The sequence below is a fragment of the Crassostrea angulata genome, chromosome 3, assembly GCF_025612915.1.
Source record: "Crassostrea angulata isolate pt1a10 chromosome 3, ASM2561291v2, whole genome shotgun sequence".
Lineage (NCBI taxonomy): Eukaryota > Metazoa > Mollusca > Bivalvia > Ostreida > Ostreidae > Magallana > Magallana angulata.
Genome location: NC_069113.1, coordinates 46,642,160 through 46,661,502, shown reverse-complemented (window position 1 = coordinate 46,661,502; position 19,343 = coordinate 46,642,160). Strand labels below are relative to the sequence as shown.

General features: G+C 35.5%; 3 protein-coding genes across 3 annotated transcripts; 1 reads left to right on the top strand and 2 right to left on the bottom strand.

Moving 5' to 3' along the window:
- Positions 1-973: 973 nt before the first annotated feature.
- On the bottom strand, positions 974-4,986 carry LOC128178585 (gigasin-6-like). The gene is made up of 6 exons (XM_052845831.1): positions 4,780-4,986; positions 4,246-4,445; positions 3,663-3,833; positions 3,169-3,429; positions 2,702-2,952; positions 974-2,319 (listed from the first exon to the last, which is right to left on the bottom strand). The coding sequence occupies exons 1-6, from the start codon at positions 4,879-4,881 to the stop codon at positions 1,760-1,762; spliced, it is 1,545 nt and encodes a 514-aa protein (XP_052701791.1). The 5' UTR covers positions 4,882-4,986; the 3' UTR covers positions 974-1,759.
- Positions 4,987-6,134: 1,148 nt separating this feature from the next.
- On the top strand, positions 6,135-9,678 carry LOC128178584 (penicillin-binding protein 4-like). Its single transcript, XM_052845830.1, has 6 exons — positions 6,135-6,302; positions 6,826-7,025; positions 7,499-7,669; positions 7,771-8,031; positions 8,407-8,660; positions 9,029-9,678. Exons 1-6 carry the CDS (start codon positions 6,198-6,200, stop codon positions 9,613-9,615), a joined length of 1,578 nt encoding a protein of 525 aa, XP_052701790.1. The 5' UTR covers positions 6,135-6,197; the 3' UTR covers positions 9,616-9,678.
- Positions 9,679-12,984: 3,306 nt separating this feature from the next.
- On the bottom strand, positions 12,985-15,625 carry LOC128176932 (uncharacterized). The gene is made up of 7 exons (XM_052843448.1): positions 15,583-15,625; positions 15,433-15,489; positions 14,227-14,379; positions 13,761-13,879; positions 13,468-13,653; positions 13,251-13,370; positions 12,985-13,076 (listed from the first exon to the last, which is right to left on the bottom strand). The coding sequence occupies exons 1-7, from the start codon at positions 15,623-15,625 to the stop codon at positions 13,005-13,007; spliced, it is 750 nt and encodes a 249-aa protein (XP_052699408.1). The 3' UTR covers positions 12,985-13,004.
- Between the last annotated feature and the right edge of the window lie 3,718 nt (positions 15,626-19,343).

The window sequence follows — 19,343 nt, the reverse complement described above, 5'->3', positions numbered from 1 at the left end:
ATATCAGAAATAAATGAGAGAGATAGGACCTTATGCAATTAAAAAACCAAGGGTATGTTTACCTTTAAACTCTCATCAAACATTCGTTGCCCGAGTTTGGAGTTTCATTTGGGTCTGCTCTTCACCGTTTAAATGAATTGTAAAAGTCTAATTCACCTCTTCATTTGATAGTTTTATAATAATCAATTGGATACAGTATTGCGCCTCTTGAACACATCTGGTTCGCCGACGAAGTATGCGGGCATGACCGATACAATTAAAAACTTCCCCGAAGATCGAAATAAAACAACAGAATTAAAATCGATGTGAGCGGCACTTTATTTTGTCGGATTTTTTTTTAAATTTTAGGTTTTTTTTATTCACCAACAGAAAAAAAAAATCAAAACAGATGTCTGTTATTTATATTTGCGAGAAGAATGTCATACAGAGTATTTTAAAGCAAAATTAAGTTATTTCATCTTGTTTAGTAAAAAAAATTTCCTGTTTAAGTCTCTTTGCTCTGATGAAATTTCAACAGAATTTAAGTAGCATTAACCGTTAAGATTTTATTTTTGTTATTTGAAATGCATAATTATCATAATAGCAAGTTTTACTGCAAAATTTAAAGAAAAAAGCAATTTTTTCCCTCTAACAGTTTTAATATAATAGAAATTATATATCGTGCATGAAATTCTATACGTATTTTATTTCAGTTTAGTTCATTGAAAAGTTTAACAATTTGAATTGTTTTTTACAGTGCACTATAAATGGTTATTGTTATTTCGTAAAGCGTCAACTATATAAATAAATAAATTCAATGAAATCAACTTGCAATTGTTCTCGTAATATGATGATTCAATGAAAATTTTCATTTCTTGCCATTTTTTATGCTTATAATTATTTTCTTAAGAGAAAACATCTAAAATAAAATTTGCTTTTAACTTTATTAAGTTGCTTTGATTAAGGAGCACGAGAACGATTTTAAATACATGTATGATTTTTGTAATGTTGATATTCTTTATTAAATATCTGTTGATATAGAATGTGAATAACAATATTCAAGATAAAAAAAATCTTAAAAGTAAAAAAAAAAAAAGATTAAATATATCATTTTCTAACATATCATAGCACTTCATTACTTATCAACTACAATATATAAACGGAGCAACTTGGACTCACAGACATGTCAAATGCACCATGCAAATGCATGCTGCTTACGTGTATCTCATGACTTAATAAATTTGCGTACAACACTTTACTATATAAATTGCCTTCAAATCCATATGATCTGAGCAATCTCAAATAAAAGGAACCCAACCTTGACGTTTGCATTTGAAAATCTAAGATGGCACCTTTTGAGAAGTGAACCATGAGGTCACATTTCATTTCACTTACAGACTTGACATGCAAGGCGGAATAACTCGAAAACTTCACACGATGCGAGTAACTCGAGAGTAAAGTTATTATTAATTTCAAAAAACAAAGCGAGAATTAGTCTAGTCAGAATGCGTAAAGCACGTTGAAAAAGGTAGTTCTTCGTAACAATTATTTAAGATTATTTAAAAATGTTGCTCTTAAATCGAAATTAGGCATTCAAAAGTTGGAGTTGTATTCGCTTTTCGCTATTCACTAAATTAGAACTCCAACTTCTGAATGCCAGATTAATACTAGTATGATAAACTACACAATGAGGGAAACGACAACAAAATACAAAAATGTTATTCAATTTTTTTGTACATGTACATATAAAAAAAAAAGGCTAATGGTCATAAACAAAAAATTAAGAAGTCTTCACAAACACAGGCGGGTCGTCCCAATCAAAGCTGTGCTGTTTAACAGAAGTTATCGTTCCTCTGTGGTCGGTTATAAACTCGATCCTATTCAGTTCGATTACTCGGTAGATATCCCCAGAGGAGGCCCCAGAAAACTGGTCCCTCTCGTGACGGGGATACAGGTTCCAGGACCCCATACCATACGTCATCTCCAAGTTGTTCATGTCATTCATGAACACGAACAGATCCCCGTAAGCCGGGTTGATGTACGTCCCTGTGTATTCCGAAAGCGAGCGTGATGGCGCAATGCTTTTATCTACGTCATGGGCTCCGAGGTACGTCTCCCTCTTGTACCAGGGGTCGGGGTAGGTATAGAGGACGGACTCGTTGAACCAGGATGTGATGTTGTTGGCGTGGTCAAACAAGAAGTTATGGAGGGCCGTCTGGAACATGTAGTATCGATCCCTGCCGGTCAGGGCGGTGAAGATACCCATGTTCTGGTCAGGGTACAGGCTGATAAAGGAGGAGTAGCCCCAGGAGGTCCCTCCGTGGTTCATTAGCTTATAACCTACAATAGAAATTATACATTTGCCAACTATTTTTTACTTTAAGATAGAATGCATTTGTAATGTATCAAAATGTATTAATGCGCATTTACTGTGTGCTCCAAATGCAAAAACTCGTGTCCTTCAATATTATTTATAATGAAATCAGAGAAGATAAAGCTCTTTGTCTCAAGAGCGAAGTAATCTGTATCGACCAGAATCATTTCGATTTATATGAAGTCAGTTTAAACGTTAGGCTCAAACGCATGTTTCTCACCAGGATAGTGGCATCTCCATATAATTGTAAAACAAAACAGGAGATCAACAAATACAAAACTCACTGGACATGACGCAAAACCACATACATGTATCAATATCTACTGGGTGTTACTGATTACGTTTCACCTCGATAATGGCCGTTTTTCCATCCGTAGGCGTACGTGTCCTCCATCATTCTGTCAGTCGTTCCTGGCTGCCAAGAGGTGGAGCTGTGGGGAAGCTTGACCCGGGGGGCGTGCAGCATGTCCACAAGGGTGGGGCTCATCACACTCACGTTCATCGCGTTCCGTCCGCCGCTCAGGTGGAAGTTCATCCACTTGGTCATATCCACTGCATTGCTGGCAATACCACTGGCCGAGGCTAGTATTGCCCATTGTCTGCACATGTAAAAGAACATTTTTACTAACAAATACAATACTTGGTAAATCGCCTGTTAATTGAAGATGAAGTCAAAACTGTGACAAGTTCATGTTTTCGAGGAACAAATACCCTTTTCGATCATTTAGAAAGATATATCATAATGATTTTTCTACAATATGTAGACTAAAAATTTGATTCAGGTAAAAATGATCATGAACTACATCTAACTTTACCGGGATAAAGAGAACTCGACGGGGATCAGCGTATAGTTTGGCGTGTAAACGTATCCCCTCGCTGCATTGCTCAAATCAGGAATGATGGACATGACGGTTGATGACGTCATACCAAGAGGGTCAAATATTTCCTGTTTGATTAATTCTTCCCATGTTTTACCTCCCAGTTTCTCGGAGATAATCATAGCGAGGCCGTAGTTCATACCACTATAAAGGAAACTCTCTCGCAGACGTTTGGATCCATTTAGATATTTAAACCTCCCACAAAATGAAGAGTTCCAACAATATCAAGTCAGTTTGATAAAATGTTTTTATACTTTTTTTGTGACAGAAAATGTGTTGATTGAATGAATGCCATTCGAAGTTTAAAAATTACTTTCTTAAACATAGAAATAAACAATATAAAACCAGTTAAATATGGAGAAAACAAACTAACGATAAATAAACTAAAACATTGACGCATACAGTTTTGAAGCTAAAGCAAAACCTCTTACGTCAGCAGATTGGTTCTCGTCAGATTAAGGTCAAGTTTCATGTAGATGTGGCCAGGTATCCCCAGTTGTTGGGACAATATGTCGTTGACTTCTGCTAGCTGATTCCTTTCTGCGTCAGCAAAACTGAATGTTGGTCCAAGTAACTCCTTGACTTTTGAATGAATGGATAAGCTGAGGGCGACATATTTTGCAAAATTAGTTTTTCAAGTGTAGGCTATAAAACCGCGGAGGTGTATTCGCAACACGCTTGCTCCGTTAGCTGTTCGATTCCTGGTCGTGATATATACATGGATATACAAGAATGGAATTATCAACATTTAGTATAATTACTAGTATTCTATTGGCACAGGTAGTCATGGGCATTATGGGGGATAATTTAAACACTAAACTACGGTGTCATTGTTAGTGCAATAGAGATCCCCGTGCACTGCCAAAAGATCTAGACCTTTTTATTTGTAGCTCTTCGCCGCCATCGTAGATATCAATTTCAAATACTTTAGTAATGGCACGAAATCAACAAATGCAGACCGACTTAAACTCTATTAATGCAAGACTCTTGGCCCATGTATTCACGGTGACTTACTTCCCACTTCGACCGATCTGCTTCATCAAGAGAGTTGCGCCGAACGCTTTGGACATTGAGGCGATCTCGAACAAAGTTTCATTGGTTACTGGTCTTCTGGTGACAATATCGGCCACCCCGTATCCATTGGCCATGAGGATTTTTCCATCCTTGATCACCCCTATCGATATCCCAGGAGTCAGGGGACGATGTGCAAACACCTACAAAGGTGAGTGTTTACAATATCCCATTGAAAACAAATTTTCCAACGTAGCATTTTTTGTTTATTTGTTTATCTAGTCTGGAGCGTTTTGCACGTCTAATTTGTTTAGCGTATCGTATTATTTTCGAAACAAATTTTGACTAGATTTTTTAAATTAACTTTGTATTTATCTATTTCTTTTTGCCTAAAGAACACAAGTTTTTTTTGGATGACACTCTTATCATCTGTTGGAAATCTTGTTATAGATAACTGGATAAAAACCTCCTGTTCATGTATTTTCTTTGCTATATATATACACATGTATATATATATTTTTTTTCAAGTTGCCTTACCTTTTTTAATATTCCATCAACCTTATTCTCAAAATCTGTGACAGAACAGACCTCGGTTATTAAAATGGCTGCAAGAAATATGATAACTCTTGGCTGGAGCATTGTTGCCACGCATCTAACCCTTCTAGAACCGTCGATCAGTACCTGTTATGTTCCAACCTTGGGACTGCAAGGTTCTTTTATACCATATGGTATGTAGTTGTCCGTTGGGATCGCTAGCTCACGTGATTTCGCACGAATGAAACTTACGTAACATTATTTTTCATATATTATAAAAAAAACTAGCAACTTTTTATTTCCATTCGATTTTGTTCGGTCTATAATGTGTATTCCCCTAAATATCGTTTAACGTTAGGGAAAAAAATCAATTTGAACATTTATTTATTGAGACATTTCTAAAATAAATCAATTTCAGGGTTTTCATTTGATTTTAGGTATGCTGCATTCGTTCCGTTCCGTTCAAATCTGCCTTTAAGGCGTAATTTTTTTTTTGGAAAAATAATAAAGTAATTGCTTTATTACTCTTGCCATTGGTTGGACCTTTTACGTAGTATTGTTGAAACACAGGTCACTTCCGAATCTAGAAAGGCCCTAAACTGTCATGGCACAAGGTTAGTGGTTCAGACCAAGATGTGTGCATACCGTGTACAGCATTGGACAATTATTTAACTCTCTCTCTCTCTGTCTTGAAGTTTTGATATGATATGATAATAACATAAAACCTGTGAAGAAATCCCATTTGCTTACCATTGATACAACCAAAAACTCATTCTATATTTTTTGAGCCCATTAAACATTAGTATCTCTAAATGAGGGTTTGAGGAATAAGACTTATGGCGTTAAACAGATACTAGTAACTCTAAAAAAAATAATCAAATACGCCATAGCTAATTTTTTTTCCAAGTATCTTGTAGGTTTTTTTTTGTTTCTCATAATGTGGTAATACGACCAAGACCTTATGATTTCCTTCATTTTCTCCGTCTGTTGTGTCACCTCAGGTGATTTCAACAGAGGTCAACCTTTGCCGCCACTATCAGCCTACTTATCAACATAATCACGTGTTTGTTTATACAATTGCTCAGTGAATCGAATTATAAACCTGACTTACGGGATTATTCATCATTTATTCCTATACGTTTTAGTAACTGTTTTAGACAGTTGAGATAATTCTTAAAGTAGTAAAGATTTTGTCTTATGTAATCTGATTTAACTAGAGAATTTGATTAAATGTAATTACTAGGTTTAAAAAAACAAAACAAGAACGATCGAAGAAGGTAACAATGTCACCTAAAAAAATTAAGAGGTTTCCAGTGTACTCAATAGACACACGACATGTAACCTGTAAGAAAGTATATAATTAGTATACGTTATTTCTTATCAGTCCCGATACATCTGTTATTGACAAAGATTAACAAAACATGGAGCCGTTACTAGCGGCATGCCTCGTCCTACCACTGTTAGTTGGTGGACAGTCTCTCACTCCGTCGGAGTTTGAGGCACGTGTTGACGATACACTAAGTAAAGTAAGTCAATTTCAGGGACAAAGTTGTTGTCAATAATCATTAGGACATTTTACAATGCTCCACTTAATCAATACCTTTCATGAACAACCTATTTTCGATAGAGATAAGATCATTTCAAATTGTTGAATAAGTGTATTGTTCTATAAACTTCTATTCTAACTTCTATTACATGTGTTTTTAACCATACCAAGTTGAAAGTATTTTATATTGTCATCGACACCCCAACCTTCACATTAAATCAAATGTTAGGTTCTAAAGAACTCAGCAGAATGATCAAATGTTTCGATCAGAACATCTCGGGTGCTTCCGGCAGAGCTCCGGTATTGTTTCGCTTGTCGGAAAGGCCCGAGAAGTTGCGCTCTTGATATACACACAAAGGTTAACTAAATCTTCAACCACATTGTACTTGATCGATTTTGCAAAATTATTGTGCAAATTCTATAAAAAGAAATGATACATGATTATTGTATGTACTTGAATTACACTATGATTTAGTTTGAGTTTTAGTTGTTGTCTTCTCTAGGTGTTAAAATGCCACCCTCAGAACCCGGGTCTGACGGTCAGCGTGGTAAAGGATGGTCGGCTGTTGTTCGCTAGGGGATACGGTGTTACTGATGTCTCGACTAACACCCCTGTCACCAACGAAACTCTGTTCCAAATCGCGTCTGCTTCAAAGGCTTTTGCTGCAACTCTTCTCGTGAAACAATTGGAGAGACATTCCAAGTAACAATTTATAGTTCTTATTCTTTAAAGATCTAGGATGAATAGGCTATTGAAGAATTAACGTATGTATCACTAATTTGATTGCAATATAAAGAATAAATTATTGTTTGGAAATCGAACCGCAACTTAATAAGCACGAGTATTCAAGCCAAACGTGTCACAAATTCCAAACTTTTGTTTATTGAAATCTATACTTATTTTCATAATTTTAGAGTTAACATTTAATTTGACAAAAATATTGAGCAAAAGCGCTTTATAAAGATTTGACTCATAGCAACACTTAAGAAAGAAATGTTGAATCTGTTCCTATATTTATTTTGTTTTCTTTGACTTCCTACTATTGACACTCTTCGCCATTCATTCACAAAAGTTCCTTATTTTACTTAAATTGCACAAATACATTACGTAATTTATTTTTGATTTAAATTCTAAAGTGCTTTAAATAGTGTTCAATTTAATTAAATAAATTTCAGCCTAAGTATTTACACCAAAGTGAAGGATTTGATGGAGCCTGGTTTCGGTTTTTCTACACACATAAGGACCACTAATGCTGACTTGCGAGATCTAATGGCTCATACTCTCGCCCTCCCTAGCAACAGCTACCTGAGATTCGATTCAAACCTGACACGCGAAAACCTTCAGAGGTACATGCAACAACATATGAGAGAGAGAGAGAGAGAGAGAGAGAGAGAGAGAGAGAGAGAGAGAGAGAGAGAATATAAGCACCATTTCACGTCTTTTACAGGCGGATGCCCTACATTAAGTCGGTACACCCATTTCGGACAAGTTTCGTCTATAGTAACCTGAACTACGCCTTAGTTACCTATATATCGGAGAAGCTTGGCGGAAAAAGTTGGGAAGACTTGATACATGAAGAACTATTCCAGCCGCTGGGAATGGACAGTTCCACGTTTGCATCAACTACTCCAGACTTTTCCAAGGTAGCTACTGGATACAGAAATGGTCCAGGATCCCGACTCGTCCCAGTATCGCATACACTGACCCGGTATATATACAATACAGATATTCAATGCACCATGTAAAACCATTTCAGAGAAAAAACTGTAAATGTAAATGAGTGTGGAAATGAACTATTATAATGTTCAATGTGTTGCTGGTTTTTTCAACCTTAAGTTGTTCGTTTCAAATATGCTGTTATGACTTGATTATCTCTGGGTTCTTTGATTCCTCCTTCAATAATTATCTTTCATTTGCTATTAAATAGTTTTCTCATATAAATTTACATTTATATATCTTCTTTAATGATTATATTTCAGTTGCTGTTATTTTTTGTTATTGATAGAAAACCATTGACAAAATTTTCACTTGCTATTAGTACCTTGTAACCAACTTTTATTTTAAGTCAGCTTTGTTTTAACAGCAAGTGGGCGATATGGGCAGGGTCTAATAGTGTCTTGACTAATGGAATTGACTATGCTAAGTGGATGAATTTTCACCTCAACGATGGCAAAGACAAATCAGGACTTCCTTTGTTAAACGCAAAGTCGTTTGCATACCTTCATGCACCACATAATCTGATCACATCGACGGGAAGGTACTTCCGGCAACCGCTGGTTCCGGTGACCACTGCTGATACAAGCTACGCGTTTGGCTGGAAGAACGGTTACTATAGAGGTATACAAATTATGTTTAAGAAAGGCCAATCTAAACGGTTTTGCAATGAGAATGAGTACGGATTTGCTATGTAAATTTGATACCTATTATTACCAATTGACTCTTCATTTTAAAGATTAATTTTTACAAAATTGATACCTTCGATTCGTTTTTTTTTTTAATTTTTGGAGATGTTGTGGTTTTTATTCAATTTTTTTTTGTTTATGTAACTTTCTGTATGGTTCTTCCAACAATTTTTATTTCTCCTATCCCAATTTAATATCCTATTTGCTCCAGATACAGTGATAAATATTTACAGATAAACATGAAAAGCTTTAAGCAATAAACGATTTTTTGATAATAGTGACATTCTATATTTTGGTTGTCAGGTAATCGAATTCTACGTCATACCGGCACTACCTTCGGTTACAGTTCATTGGTGACCCTTTTCCCAGATCTTAACCTCGGTGTATTTACTTCAATGACTGGGCAGGATGAACATTACATCTTAAGACACCTGCTGCACAATTTTCTCTCAGATAATTTGCTAGGTGTAACGCCATGGCTAAACGCAACAACAATGTGCAGTTTTCCAAATCCCTGGTACTCCTCTATTTCTTATTCCCACTACGTCATCATAGACCGGACTGTCTCAGCATCGCGCCCTCTATCGGAGTACGTTGGTATTTATCATAATGACGCTTATGGAGAAGTTCGTGTCACAATGGAAGGGAATGACCATCTAGTATTAAACTACGGAGTCGCTTCCTGGAAACTTTGGCCAAAACACAGTCACGACCAGTTTCAAGGAGAGGGACAAGGGATGCTGTTCGAAACACTTGACATTCATCAAATCAAGTTCCATTCTAGTCACTCAAAAATCATTTCTGTGGAAATTATTACCTTCCAGTCTAATGCGCCACCGACCTTTACAAAGATGTCCTCCAATCAACCTATCAGCTCGGTGCTAGGATAACAACGCTAGCATATATTATGTGTTCTTTCGTATCAACCATGTTTTCGGAAATATTCGATTTTTGTTTTTAAAAAAAATTATGGATGAATTTCTTTCATACGATTGCGCGCTATATATTGCATATATATAAAAAGAAAATATACGGTAAACTTCGTTTTGTGTACATTATTACGAGGTGCTTACATTATTATGGGTTTGTAATATCAAGAAACAATAGACATAATATACGCAATACATGAGTTTCTTGCCTTGCACAGTCAAAACATGTTTTTGCTACATTCTGTGGAGAATTTTTCTCAAAATACTAACGTTCGATTAACAATCTGACAATATCATATTGCAGGGGGAGCCCAGACAATACTGCAAAACTTGTTTATTTTATGTGAAGACCAAGAAAATGTTTACGTAATTTCAGGTATATTCTTTCACAAAGTAGATTTCTAAAACAGTCTTCAGCTTCTATAACTTTTTGCACTTTAAGAATCTTTTAGTATATATTACTAGTTTATTACTTACACCCCTTGTCATTCTTATATGTTAGTCTCGACTGAGATCCGTATATGTACCATTTAACAATTAAAGAACAAAACAAATAAAATAAAGTTAAAAATACTATTTATGGTTGCAATTGAAGGGATCAGGGTTCGTTCAGGGTGTCGGTGTAATACTGTATCCATTAATTCGATCCGTGTGGTATGGTCTTGATCTAACTAACAATTACAGTCGCTTTTAAAGTGTGTCACCCATTGGTTACTGTTTGTTTGTTTCAGCTGAATGCATGATTCATAACATAAGATGAAATGCTTCCTATGCATAATTGGTTACATGCGCTATAAAACGCTCTAATACTTTGAACCTTTTAACAATTTCTCCCATTTTCTTTAATTTAGCCAATGATCTCTGCTTGATATCATTTTTTTATGTATCAGATATGTTTGCGTACCGAGTACCATAGGTACCAGTGTCCCTGGCATCTCTCTCTCAACTTGTGGATGGATCCTACGGTTTCTAGTCGGTCCACCATTGACTTGGTGATACTTGCATTTTGCTTCATGAGGAAGTAATTGGCTCTTCCTTGATCTTGACATGGCCAAAACACATCCATACTGGGAGTATTTGCACGATACTGCTTGGCTGTCATGCTTACATGTATCTCTGATGTGCCTGCTAAGTTGGCGCAATGTAGGGTACACCCTGAAGCAGGTCTTACAAGACAACATCATTTTACTGAAATAAAATAAAGTTATTGTCACTTCACAATCATCACTAGTTTCCTTCATTGGTTATATTATGAAATGTTATCAGAAATAAAGGTCACTGGAATGGTTCACGCACAATTTTGAACTAAAATAAATTATAACTGTTTTAACGAACGCGCTTTATTGGGATCTTTTTTCATTTATTACGCTTCGGAATTATTACTCTAATCATGGTGAATATATTTTGGTTTTTCCGTTAATGACCTTTCGACTTTGTACACGAAGTCGGATACAGCGCCTAGTACTATGTAGGGTCCTGTCCAATGGTTTTGAAGTTTCGGACTTCTCCCTTTGGTTCTGGCTTTAGACGCGATCCATACATGTTGTCCAGGTGTATACTGCTTATGATTTGAATTGGTGTCATATTTTCTTTTCTGATTTTCATTTACATATGTACTTCAATCATTTCCTGGCATTTTCGTGGATGACTCCTACATTGATTTTCATTTTCTCAACAAAGTCGTGGTAATTTTCATATAACTGGTCTTCCCCTGGATGATGGCCATACACAAGATCAACTGGCAGTTTAAACTTTCTTCCCAGATTTAGGGTGCTTTCCATTAAACTGGCATCGCCGGATTTACCGGTGCTGCCTTCGTCGCCGATTGCTGGAACACGCGTCGCCGGCGAGCGATTGTGGCAACGCAATATACCGTTGCCGATTAGGAAACAAGTTGGCGTCGAGGTTATCATATTCTACATAAAATGCAGTCTACACTATTTTTTTTATTTGTCTCAACCATTTTTTCCCCTGATTTTTCTGCGTTAAGTAAGGCAATTCACAGAAACACGCTAAGTATCCATTCGAAATATCAGCAAAATATGTGAGTTTTTCTTGCGACATTCTGATAAAACCATTCCTTGCTTTGTCATTCAGTTTTGTGATAACGGGAATTAAAATATTTACGTTTTAGACTTCATGTTCCTTATTTGGAATATTTTCTAAGAGTTACTACAATACATTTTATAATGCTAATGGGCATTGGCATTACATGTATATGCATCCAGTGTGATTTCATTAGACAGAAGGAATACCTGCATTGGGTGAAGAATTAGTGGTACTAATTGCTTGCATTGGAGGATTGCAATGATGAATAAAGAGTTGCTCAATGCAGGCATTACACGACTGAGGAGTCGCTCAATGCAGGCATTGGAAAAAAGGAAGAAACGCCCAATGCAGGCATTGGAATAACTGAAGAGACGCTCAATGCAGGCATTGGAGGATTGAGGAGTCGCTCAATGCAGGCATTGGAAAAACTGAAGAGTCGCTCAATGCAGGCATTGGAAGACTGAAAAATTGCTCAATGCAGGCATGGGAAGACTGAAGAGTCGCTCAATGCAGGTATTGGAAAAACTGAAGAGATGCTAAATGCAGGCATTTCAAAAACGTAAGAGACACTCAATGCAGGCATTGGAAAAACTGAAGAGTCGCTCAATGCAGGTATTGGAAGACTGAAGAGTCGCTCAATGCAGGCATTGGAAGACTGAAGAGACGCTCAATGCAGGCATTGGAAAAACTGTAGAGACGCTCAATGCAGGCATTGGAAAAACTGTAGAGACGCTCAATGCAGGCATTGGAAGACTAAAGAGTCGCTCAATGCAGGCATTGGAAGACTGAAGAGACGCTTAATGCAGGCATTGGAAGACTGAATTTATAGTGATTAAATGTAGGTATTGGATGTGGTTCAAACCAGGTATTGGGTGTCGTTTGATTATAAGTTTTTCAATGCAGGAATTAGCTGGGGGGTTTTTTGTCAGTACGTTAGTTGCTCGATGAAAGCATGAAATTTGATAACTGCAACTTTGTTGTTTCTCGAATGCAAAAAATAATAACTGTTTAAGGTCACTATTTTCAAGCATCAACTAATAGTCACTTTACAAAACTAATTATTATGCGTTTGTGCACTAATATAGAATGATAACAAATTATAAATATATCAACACATCAAATGCTACATTAAAGACCTGTTTATGTTACAGGGAAATGCAAATATTTTCTTTTCCAAACCTATCAGCAAGCATTAATTCGGAGTTTTGGATTTTTTTTTTCATTCCATAATTGATCTAAATGCTATCGGAAAGCGTTTAAAAAACACCAAAGAATGTTGTGCTTTGGAATTGCTTTATTTATTATTTTCTCTGCTTTTTGCTCTTCTCTGCTGCTTTCCTCTTTTTCGGATGTAAATAGTTACCAGTGTACACCTGTCAAGAATCAAACTAAATCAAAATAAAAAACACTTCAAAATATTGTAAAAACTAAATATTGTGTATGATTTTAAATGAAAAAAGAATATTACGGTAAGTGGAATACACTTGTGATGTTTAACAGATAATTTTGAACAGTGTAACATATACAAAAAGAAGAATTTGCATTACCAGGGCTCTTTTCATTGTCTTGTCCTCGAGCTCTTGAAGTCTCGTCTCCACTGGATGGGACATCAGAGTTTCTGGTATCTCTTTTACACTTTCAATCAAATGAATCAATGGGAAATCGACCTTAAATATAAGTATATTGAGATTCTAATACTGGGTGTTAGACTTGTACATAATTATCTGTAATAAATGAAAAAAATGAAATTCTGATTATAATAACATTTCTTGAAGTCTTAAGATACGTCATGACCACCGATGAAAGACTCCCCCACCATTGCTGCTCTGTGGAAGTAAGCAGGCCAGATTTTAGTTGTTTTGGGCATGTTTCTTTTAAAATCCGATCCAGATACATGCTCTTGTCCGTTGGAGCAACACAATTTGGGGCTCTTTGTAGAAAATCCATGTCCTAAACAATATTATAGAATGATTAATTCAATACATCTCTGTCTCTGTCTCTCACGCACACACACCGACTCGCACACACAAACACATACACTTAGAATGAGTAGCCACCTTGAATATCAGTATTCCACACCTATCATGATGAACCTCATAAGTGGTGTCATCAGCTGCATCCGGCATCAATCGTTCTCTCTCGCCCTTTCTATACTGGAAAATTGGTATCCTTCTTCCTATTTATACAAATATATTATTGATAAAGAGTACATAACATAAGCATATTTTCGCATTTAAATATTTACTTATGCAAGTATGTTCCATTATATAAACCTATAGAATAGCAATATTGTAAACATAAAATCTCAGAAATCTTAACAATTGTGAATGATTTGTCTTTTTCAAATGTAAATATAAGTAATAAACAGCAATGCTAAAAAGTTCACCAGGATATGAACTTGGTTGGTACATGATCAAATCTTCTTCGGGCTTCAAAGGATTTGACCATGTGACCAACCAACTTCATATCCTGGTGAACTTTTTAACTTGCTGTTTATTTCTTGAGTATATTGATTTAAATAACCTTTGTCAACTGTGTGGATCCGAAATACAAATTGATCCATAAGACCGTGGCTGTTGATCAGGCTATTTTCCATCCATCCCTTAAAATCCCAAACCAATTTTACCATCTTTCCTAGCTCAACACATGATAGCTTTTGAAAAGCTTGAAGCAGGTCTGAAAATAAAAATATCATTTCCAGTATTGTAAAGAAAAACCAGCAGTGATGTCGTGAAGCAATTGTAATGATAGGTTTTTCAATTTGATGTGAAATTTAGAGCTTGAAAAGAAGATGGGGGGAATAAGATGGCGCAAAAGCCCATTCGGTTTAGTAGTGAAATACAATTTTAAATTAATTTTCCCCCATTAAATCTATTCAAATATATTATAATACAACTTTGCAAAACCAAAATTTCTAACTATAGTCAGTTTTTAACCGGGTTTTCCAACGGAAAAATCCGGTTATTAAAATGGTGAAAATGGCGGGCGGGCGGCTGCCAAAAGGGTACCCTCATTGTACGGACAACTCCTCCTACAGTTCTCAAGATAGGAAGTTGTTCTTTTGCAGATCAATTGTACATATATCAGAGGTGTGCATATTGCTAGGATTTTGATTTCTGATAATTTATCGAAAAAATACTAGCTTTTGAACTTAGTCATTTTTTGGCAAAATATTGCATATAGGGTACCCTCATTGTACGGATAACTCCTCCTACAGTTCTCAAGATAGGAAGTTGTTCTTTTGCAGATCAATTGTACATATATCAGAGGTGTGCATAATGCTAGGATTTTGATTTCCGATAATTTATGAAAAAAATACTAGCTTTTGAACAAACATAAAAGAAAACCCGGTTTGCTGTCACATTGACAGCTTTTCACTTGATATATTTAACAATAAATAAGAAAAAAAATAAGCTAAGTGAAATTTGCCCCGTAATACTATGCGGCGACTTTAATACAGATATTAAAAACAAATGCAGCAGTCCAAAGTTAAAACTCCTTATGGAAACTACACATGAAAGAAATCTTAGTAGCTTATTTTCATCTGACACCCATTTTACGTTCCAAACAAAAGATAAAATATTTAGATCACTTCTTAACTACATCTTTGTACCCGAGTGGATTATTCCAGAGGTGAAATATAAGGAAATATTTCAAGACTTTGCTTACGATGTTTCTAAACACTTTCCATTACTATGTGAAATTGACCTCCAAAATATCTTCACTCACCTGCCACCTGACTATTCAAGAAATATTCAGAAATGGAAGTTAGCTGACACAAACAACCTAGCAGCATATAGAATTACATGTGATAATCTTTTAAACTCAATAGATATGGTACTGTCATCTCGGGACACCATCGATATGTTTCTTATCTACCTAACCGCTTCTCTTCTGTCATCTGGTGACGAACATATTCCATATGGAAAATTTAATTCACACATCGAACCATATTGGAAAAAATCAGAGTTACACAACGCCCATTATGAAATGCGGCGTTCTAGAAGAGCATGGAAATCAGAAGGTTCGCCTAGAGACAAACAAAATGAATCATATGTAAATTACAAGAAAACAAAATGTAAATTTAGAAAACTTCACAGATTAGCAAAAAAAGATTGGACACAAACAATATTTGATGAAATCGATAAAGCCGCCAAAATAGATATAGGAACTTTTTATAGAACAGCGTGGAAAAATAAAAAACGAACAAGCACATCCCTACCTTCCAAGTTAAGATATAAAGAAAACATAACATGTGTAACCTTTGGGAGGAATATTATTCAGATCTTGCGTGCGAACGACATTGTCCAGGTAAATTCGATGATAACTTTAAAAACTACATTAATGAAATCGTAGAAAACATCGATAACAATCTAAACTATCAGGAAAAACCATTCACGGAACAAGACGCTATAACAGTTGAGGAAATAAAGCATCATATTGAAAAACTCTCAAAAGGCAAAGCCCCTGGACCAGACTTTCTTACCACCAAGCACCTGATATACAGTGGTCATATTTTATTTGAAAAACTATGTCTACTTTTTAATGCTATAAAGAGTGAAAAGTATGTACCCGAAATGTTTAAAGTTGGAAAAATTATATCTATCTATAAAGGTAAATATAAGGATAAATGTGATCTTACTAATTACAGAGGTATTACATTGACATCTGTAGTGAGAAAACTGTTTGAAAAAATAATTCTATCAAGAATTGAAAATGACTTCGCTAGTAAAATGTATCATTCCCACATAATTTGCAATTTGGGTTCAGAAGTGAATATGGTGCCATACAAGCTTGTTACGTCTTAAAAGAAGCAATAAGTTATTATGTAGATAAAGGTTCATCAGTATTTTGTGCATTTCTAGATAATGAAAAAGCGTTTGACAGAAATTGGCATAATGGTCTCCTATATAAACTTTATAATCTTAATATTGACTCAAGGTTATGGCAAATTATAAAATACTGGTATAATGGCAGCAAATGTTTTGTGTCATTTTGTGGTGCAAACACCAACTTGTTTAAAGTTTTACAAGGTGTAGGACAAGGAAGGGTCCTAAGTGCTTTTATGTTTCTTGTTTACATTAATGGTTTGTTATCTGAAATTTGCCAAAATGGTAATGTTCTTGTTTTGGGTGATATGCACATACCAGGTATTTTATTAGCGGATGATACTGTTTTAATGACCAACTCGCCAAGGTCTTTACAATGTTTACTCAAAGAAGTAGAAATATATGCATATACTTGGAGACTTCATTACAATCCAAGTAAAAGTGTCTTTATTGTTTTTGCCAAGACACAAAAATGTTCTGTTTCCTATAGTATTAGATTATTTGGTAGTGAAATTCCTCAGTCTGATAACACTGTTTATGCTGGCTGCCTTTTACAAGCAAATATGAAAACTGACAAGCTAACCGAACGAGTGTGGAAAAATGCAAGATCAAAATCCACTCATTATACTCTATTGGTGTTAATAACTCCGACATTCATCCAGTTGTGTCTGCCAAAATATGGAAACGTGTTGTGCTACCCTCTGCCCTCTACTCCTGTGAAATATGGTCGTCACTGACACTCACCGACATGCAACTGCTAGAGTATGTACAAAGACACTTCTCCAGAATCATTCAAAAATTTTCCAAATTTTCTCCGTCTCTCTCCAGCATCTCAAATATTGGACTGTGAGATTCATTAGATCCAAATTAAAACCAAATAAAGTTCAAAGAGATTAATTGGTTTATGCATAAGGTGAACTCCTGACGAGGCGGGCCTTATTACAATTCAAAAATGACATGTGCTATTAATACCGCCGAAACACTCTTAACTAAATATGACATATAAGCAATTGACCAAATGCTTCATTAAGAGTGTCGGGTTCTAATAAGTTTAAGACATGTCTGGATGTTAGGATGCCGTCGTTGTTTTGCACCGGCCACATACATGTAGCTTACCTGAGCAACAATATCCTTAACTCTGATCAAATTAGCATTTCAGAAATAAAAATCTGAATATCTTGACAACTAAGTGCAGAAGACTATTTAGATATATATGTGATAACCTTGTTGGAACTGTGCATTTAAGGCAGCATGCACATGTAGACCTTGTGTTTATGTTAATATGTCTTTCAGGTGAAGCACTACAAGCTGGAGTAAAGAAAGGTCTATTAACTGTTATTGGAGTAGACACCAGGGATGAAATGGTCCGGTCTGGTAATATAGCACTTTATTAAAAAAATATTACCCATCAAAAACGATGAATTAAAACAATTGGTTTGTTTTCTTTTAAATCAAAATCAAGCTCTGTCTCATAAGTTGAAGTTGTTTTACAGTATCCTGTTGAACAAAAAGACAAATGTACAAGGACGTTATATGTAGAAGTATCTTATTTTATGCATAGAATGTTTAAATCAATACCTAAGAATTTGTGTCCTAATAAGCTCTGGCAAATTGCTAAAGAGGAACCCTCAAAACGACTGTTGATCAACTTTTTATACCCCTGCTCCGAAGGAGAGGGGGTATACTGTTTTACCCTTGTGTGTCTGTCTGTCTGTCCGTCCGTCCGTCTGTCTTTCTGTCTGTCTGTCTGTCCGTCCGTAACAAAAATTTCTGTCGCATTTATCTCAGCAACTATTTATCGCAGATGCTTGAAATTATTACACAGTGTTTGTTAAAGCATGCCATATGGTGGGATATATTTTTGTACCCAACGGACGTCAACTTCTTGTTAAATGACGACCTTGCTTATTTTTTAACCAAAATTTCGTCAAAGATTTCTCAGCAACTATTTATCGCAGATGCTTGAAATTTTTACACAATATTTGTATAGGCATGCAATATCGTGGGATGTATTTTTGTACCAATTGGACGTAAACTTCCTGTTTAATGAGTACTTTGTTTATTTTTAGCCAAAATTTTCAAACAAATTTCCGTCAAAGATTTCTCAGCAACTATTTATCGCAGATGCTTGAAATTTTAACACACTATTTGTTTTGGCATGCCATATTGTGGGATATATTTTTGTATCAATCGGACGTCAACTTCCTGTTAAATAATGACTTTGTTTATTTTTAGACAAAATTTTCAAACACATTTTTGTCAAAGATTTCTTAGCAGCTATTTATCGAAGATGCTTGAAATTTTTACACAGTGTTTGTTAAGGCATGCCATATCGTGGGATATATTTCTGTACCAATCGGATGCCAACTTTCTGTTAAATGTCAACTTTGCTTATTTTGCATATTCACATCAGAGCGGGGGATCACTAGTGAGCATTGGCTCACAGATATCTTGTTAATTGAGCTCGTGAATTGATAATGTGCAATATAATGCAAATAGTTCTTATTTCTTTGTCATTGAAATATAATGGTCCTTTGTCTCTATCCTACAATATGTGTATTGCTCACGCATATCAGACAAGCATTGCCAGTCTGGCAGGGATTGCAAGTCTATCATTGAAATATCAACAGAATGTGTTAAATCAAAGTACTGAAAGTACTGACACGAGTTGATGATTCAGGAATCAGAAATTTATTGACCCTTTTCTGCTTTTAACTAGCAGAATTTGAAATAAATCATGAATTAAGTATATAAGTATCTTATTATCCCTGGCTACAACATATCAAAGATAAAAAAAAAACCATGAATCGT

What these genes read in the sequence shown, in the direction of transcription:
- LOC128176932 (XM_052843448.1), bottom strand. Translation starts at nt 15,625, where the DNA reads ATGGAATATGTTCGTCACCAGATGACAGAAGAGAAGCGGTTAG. An exon ending in GACAGAAGAGAAGCGGTTAG is followed by an intron (nt 15,490 to 15,582) that starts GTAGATAAGAAA and finishes ATATGCTGCTAG; the next exon opens with GTTGTTTGTGTCAGCTAACT. An exon ending in ATCTTAAGACTTCAAGAAAT is followed by an intron (nt 13,371 to 13,467) that starts GTTATTATAATC and finishes CTTATATTTAAG; the next exon opens with GTCGATTTCCCATTGATTCA.
- LOC128178585 (XM_052845831.1), bottom strand. Translation starts at nt 4,881, where the DNA reads ATGCTCCAGCCAAGAGTTATCATATTTCTTGCAGCCATTTTAATAACC. An exon ending in CAGATCGGTCGAAGTGGGAA is followed by an intron (nt 3,834 to 4,245) that starts GTAAGTCACCGT and finishes TGTCGCCCTCAG; the next exon opens with CTTATCCATTCATTCAAAAG. An exon ending in GAAAAACGGCCATTATCGAG is followed by an intron (nt 2,320 to 2,701) that starts GTGAAACGTAAT and finishes TTTCTATTGTAG; the next exon opens with GTTATAAGCTAATGAACCAC.
- LOC128178584 (XM_052845830.1), top strand. Translation starts at nt 6,198, where the DNA reads ATGGAGCCGTTACTAGCGGCATGCCTCGTCCTACCACTGTTAGTTGGT. An exon ending in ACACGCGAAAACCTTCAGAG is followed by an intron (nt 7,670 to 7,770) that starts GTACATGCAACA and finishes CGTCTTTTACAG; the next exon opens with GCGGATGCCCTACATTAAGT. An exon ending in GTATCGCATACACTGACCCG is followed by an intron (nt 8,032 to 8,406) that starts GTATATATACAA and finishes TTGTTTTAACAG; the next exon opens with CAAGTGGGCGATATGGGCAG.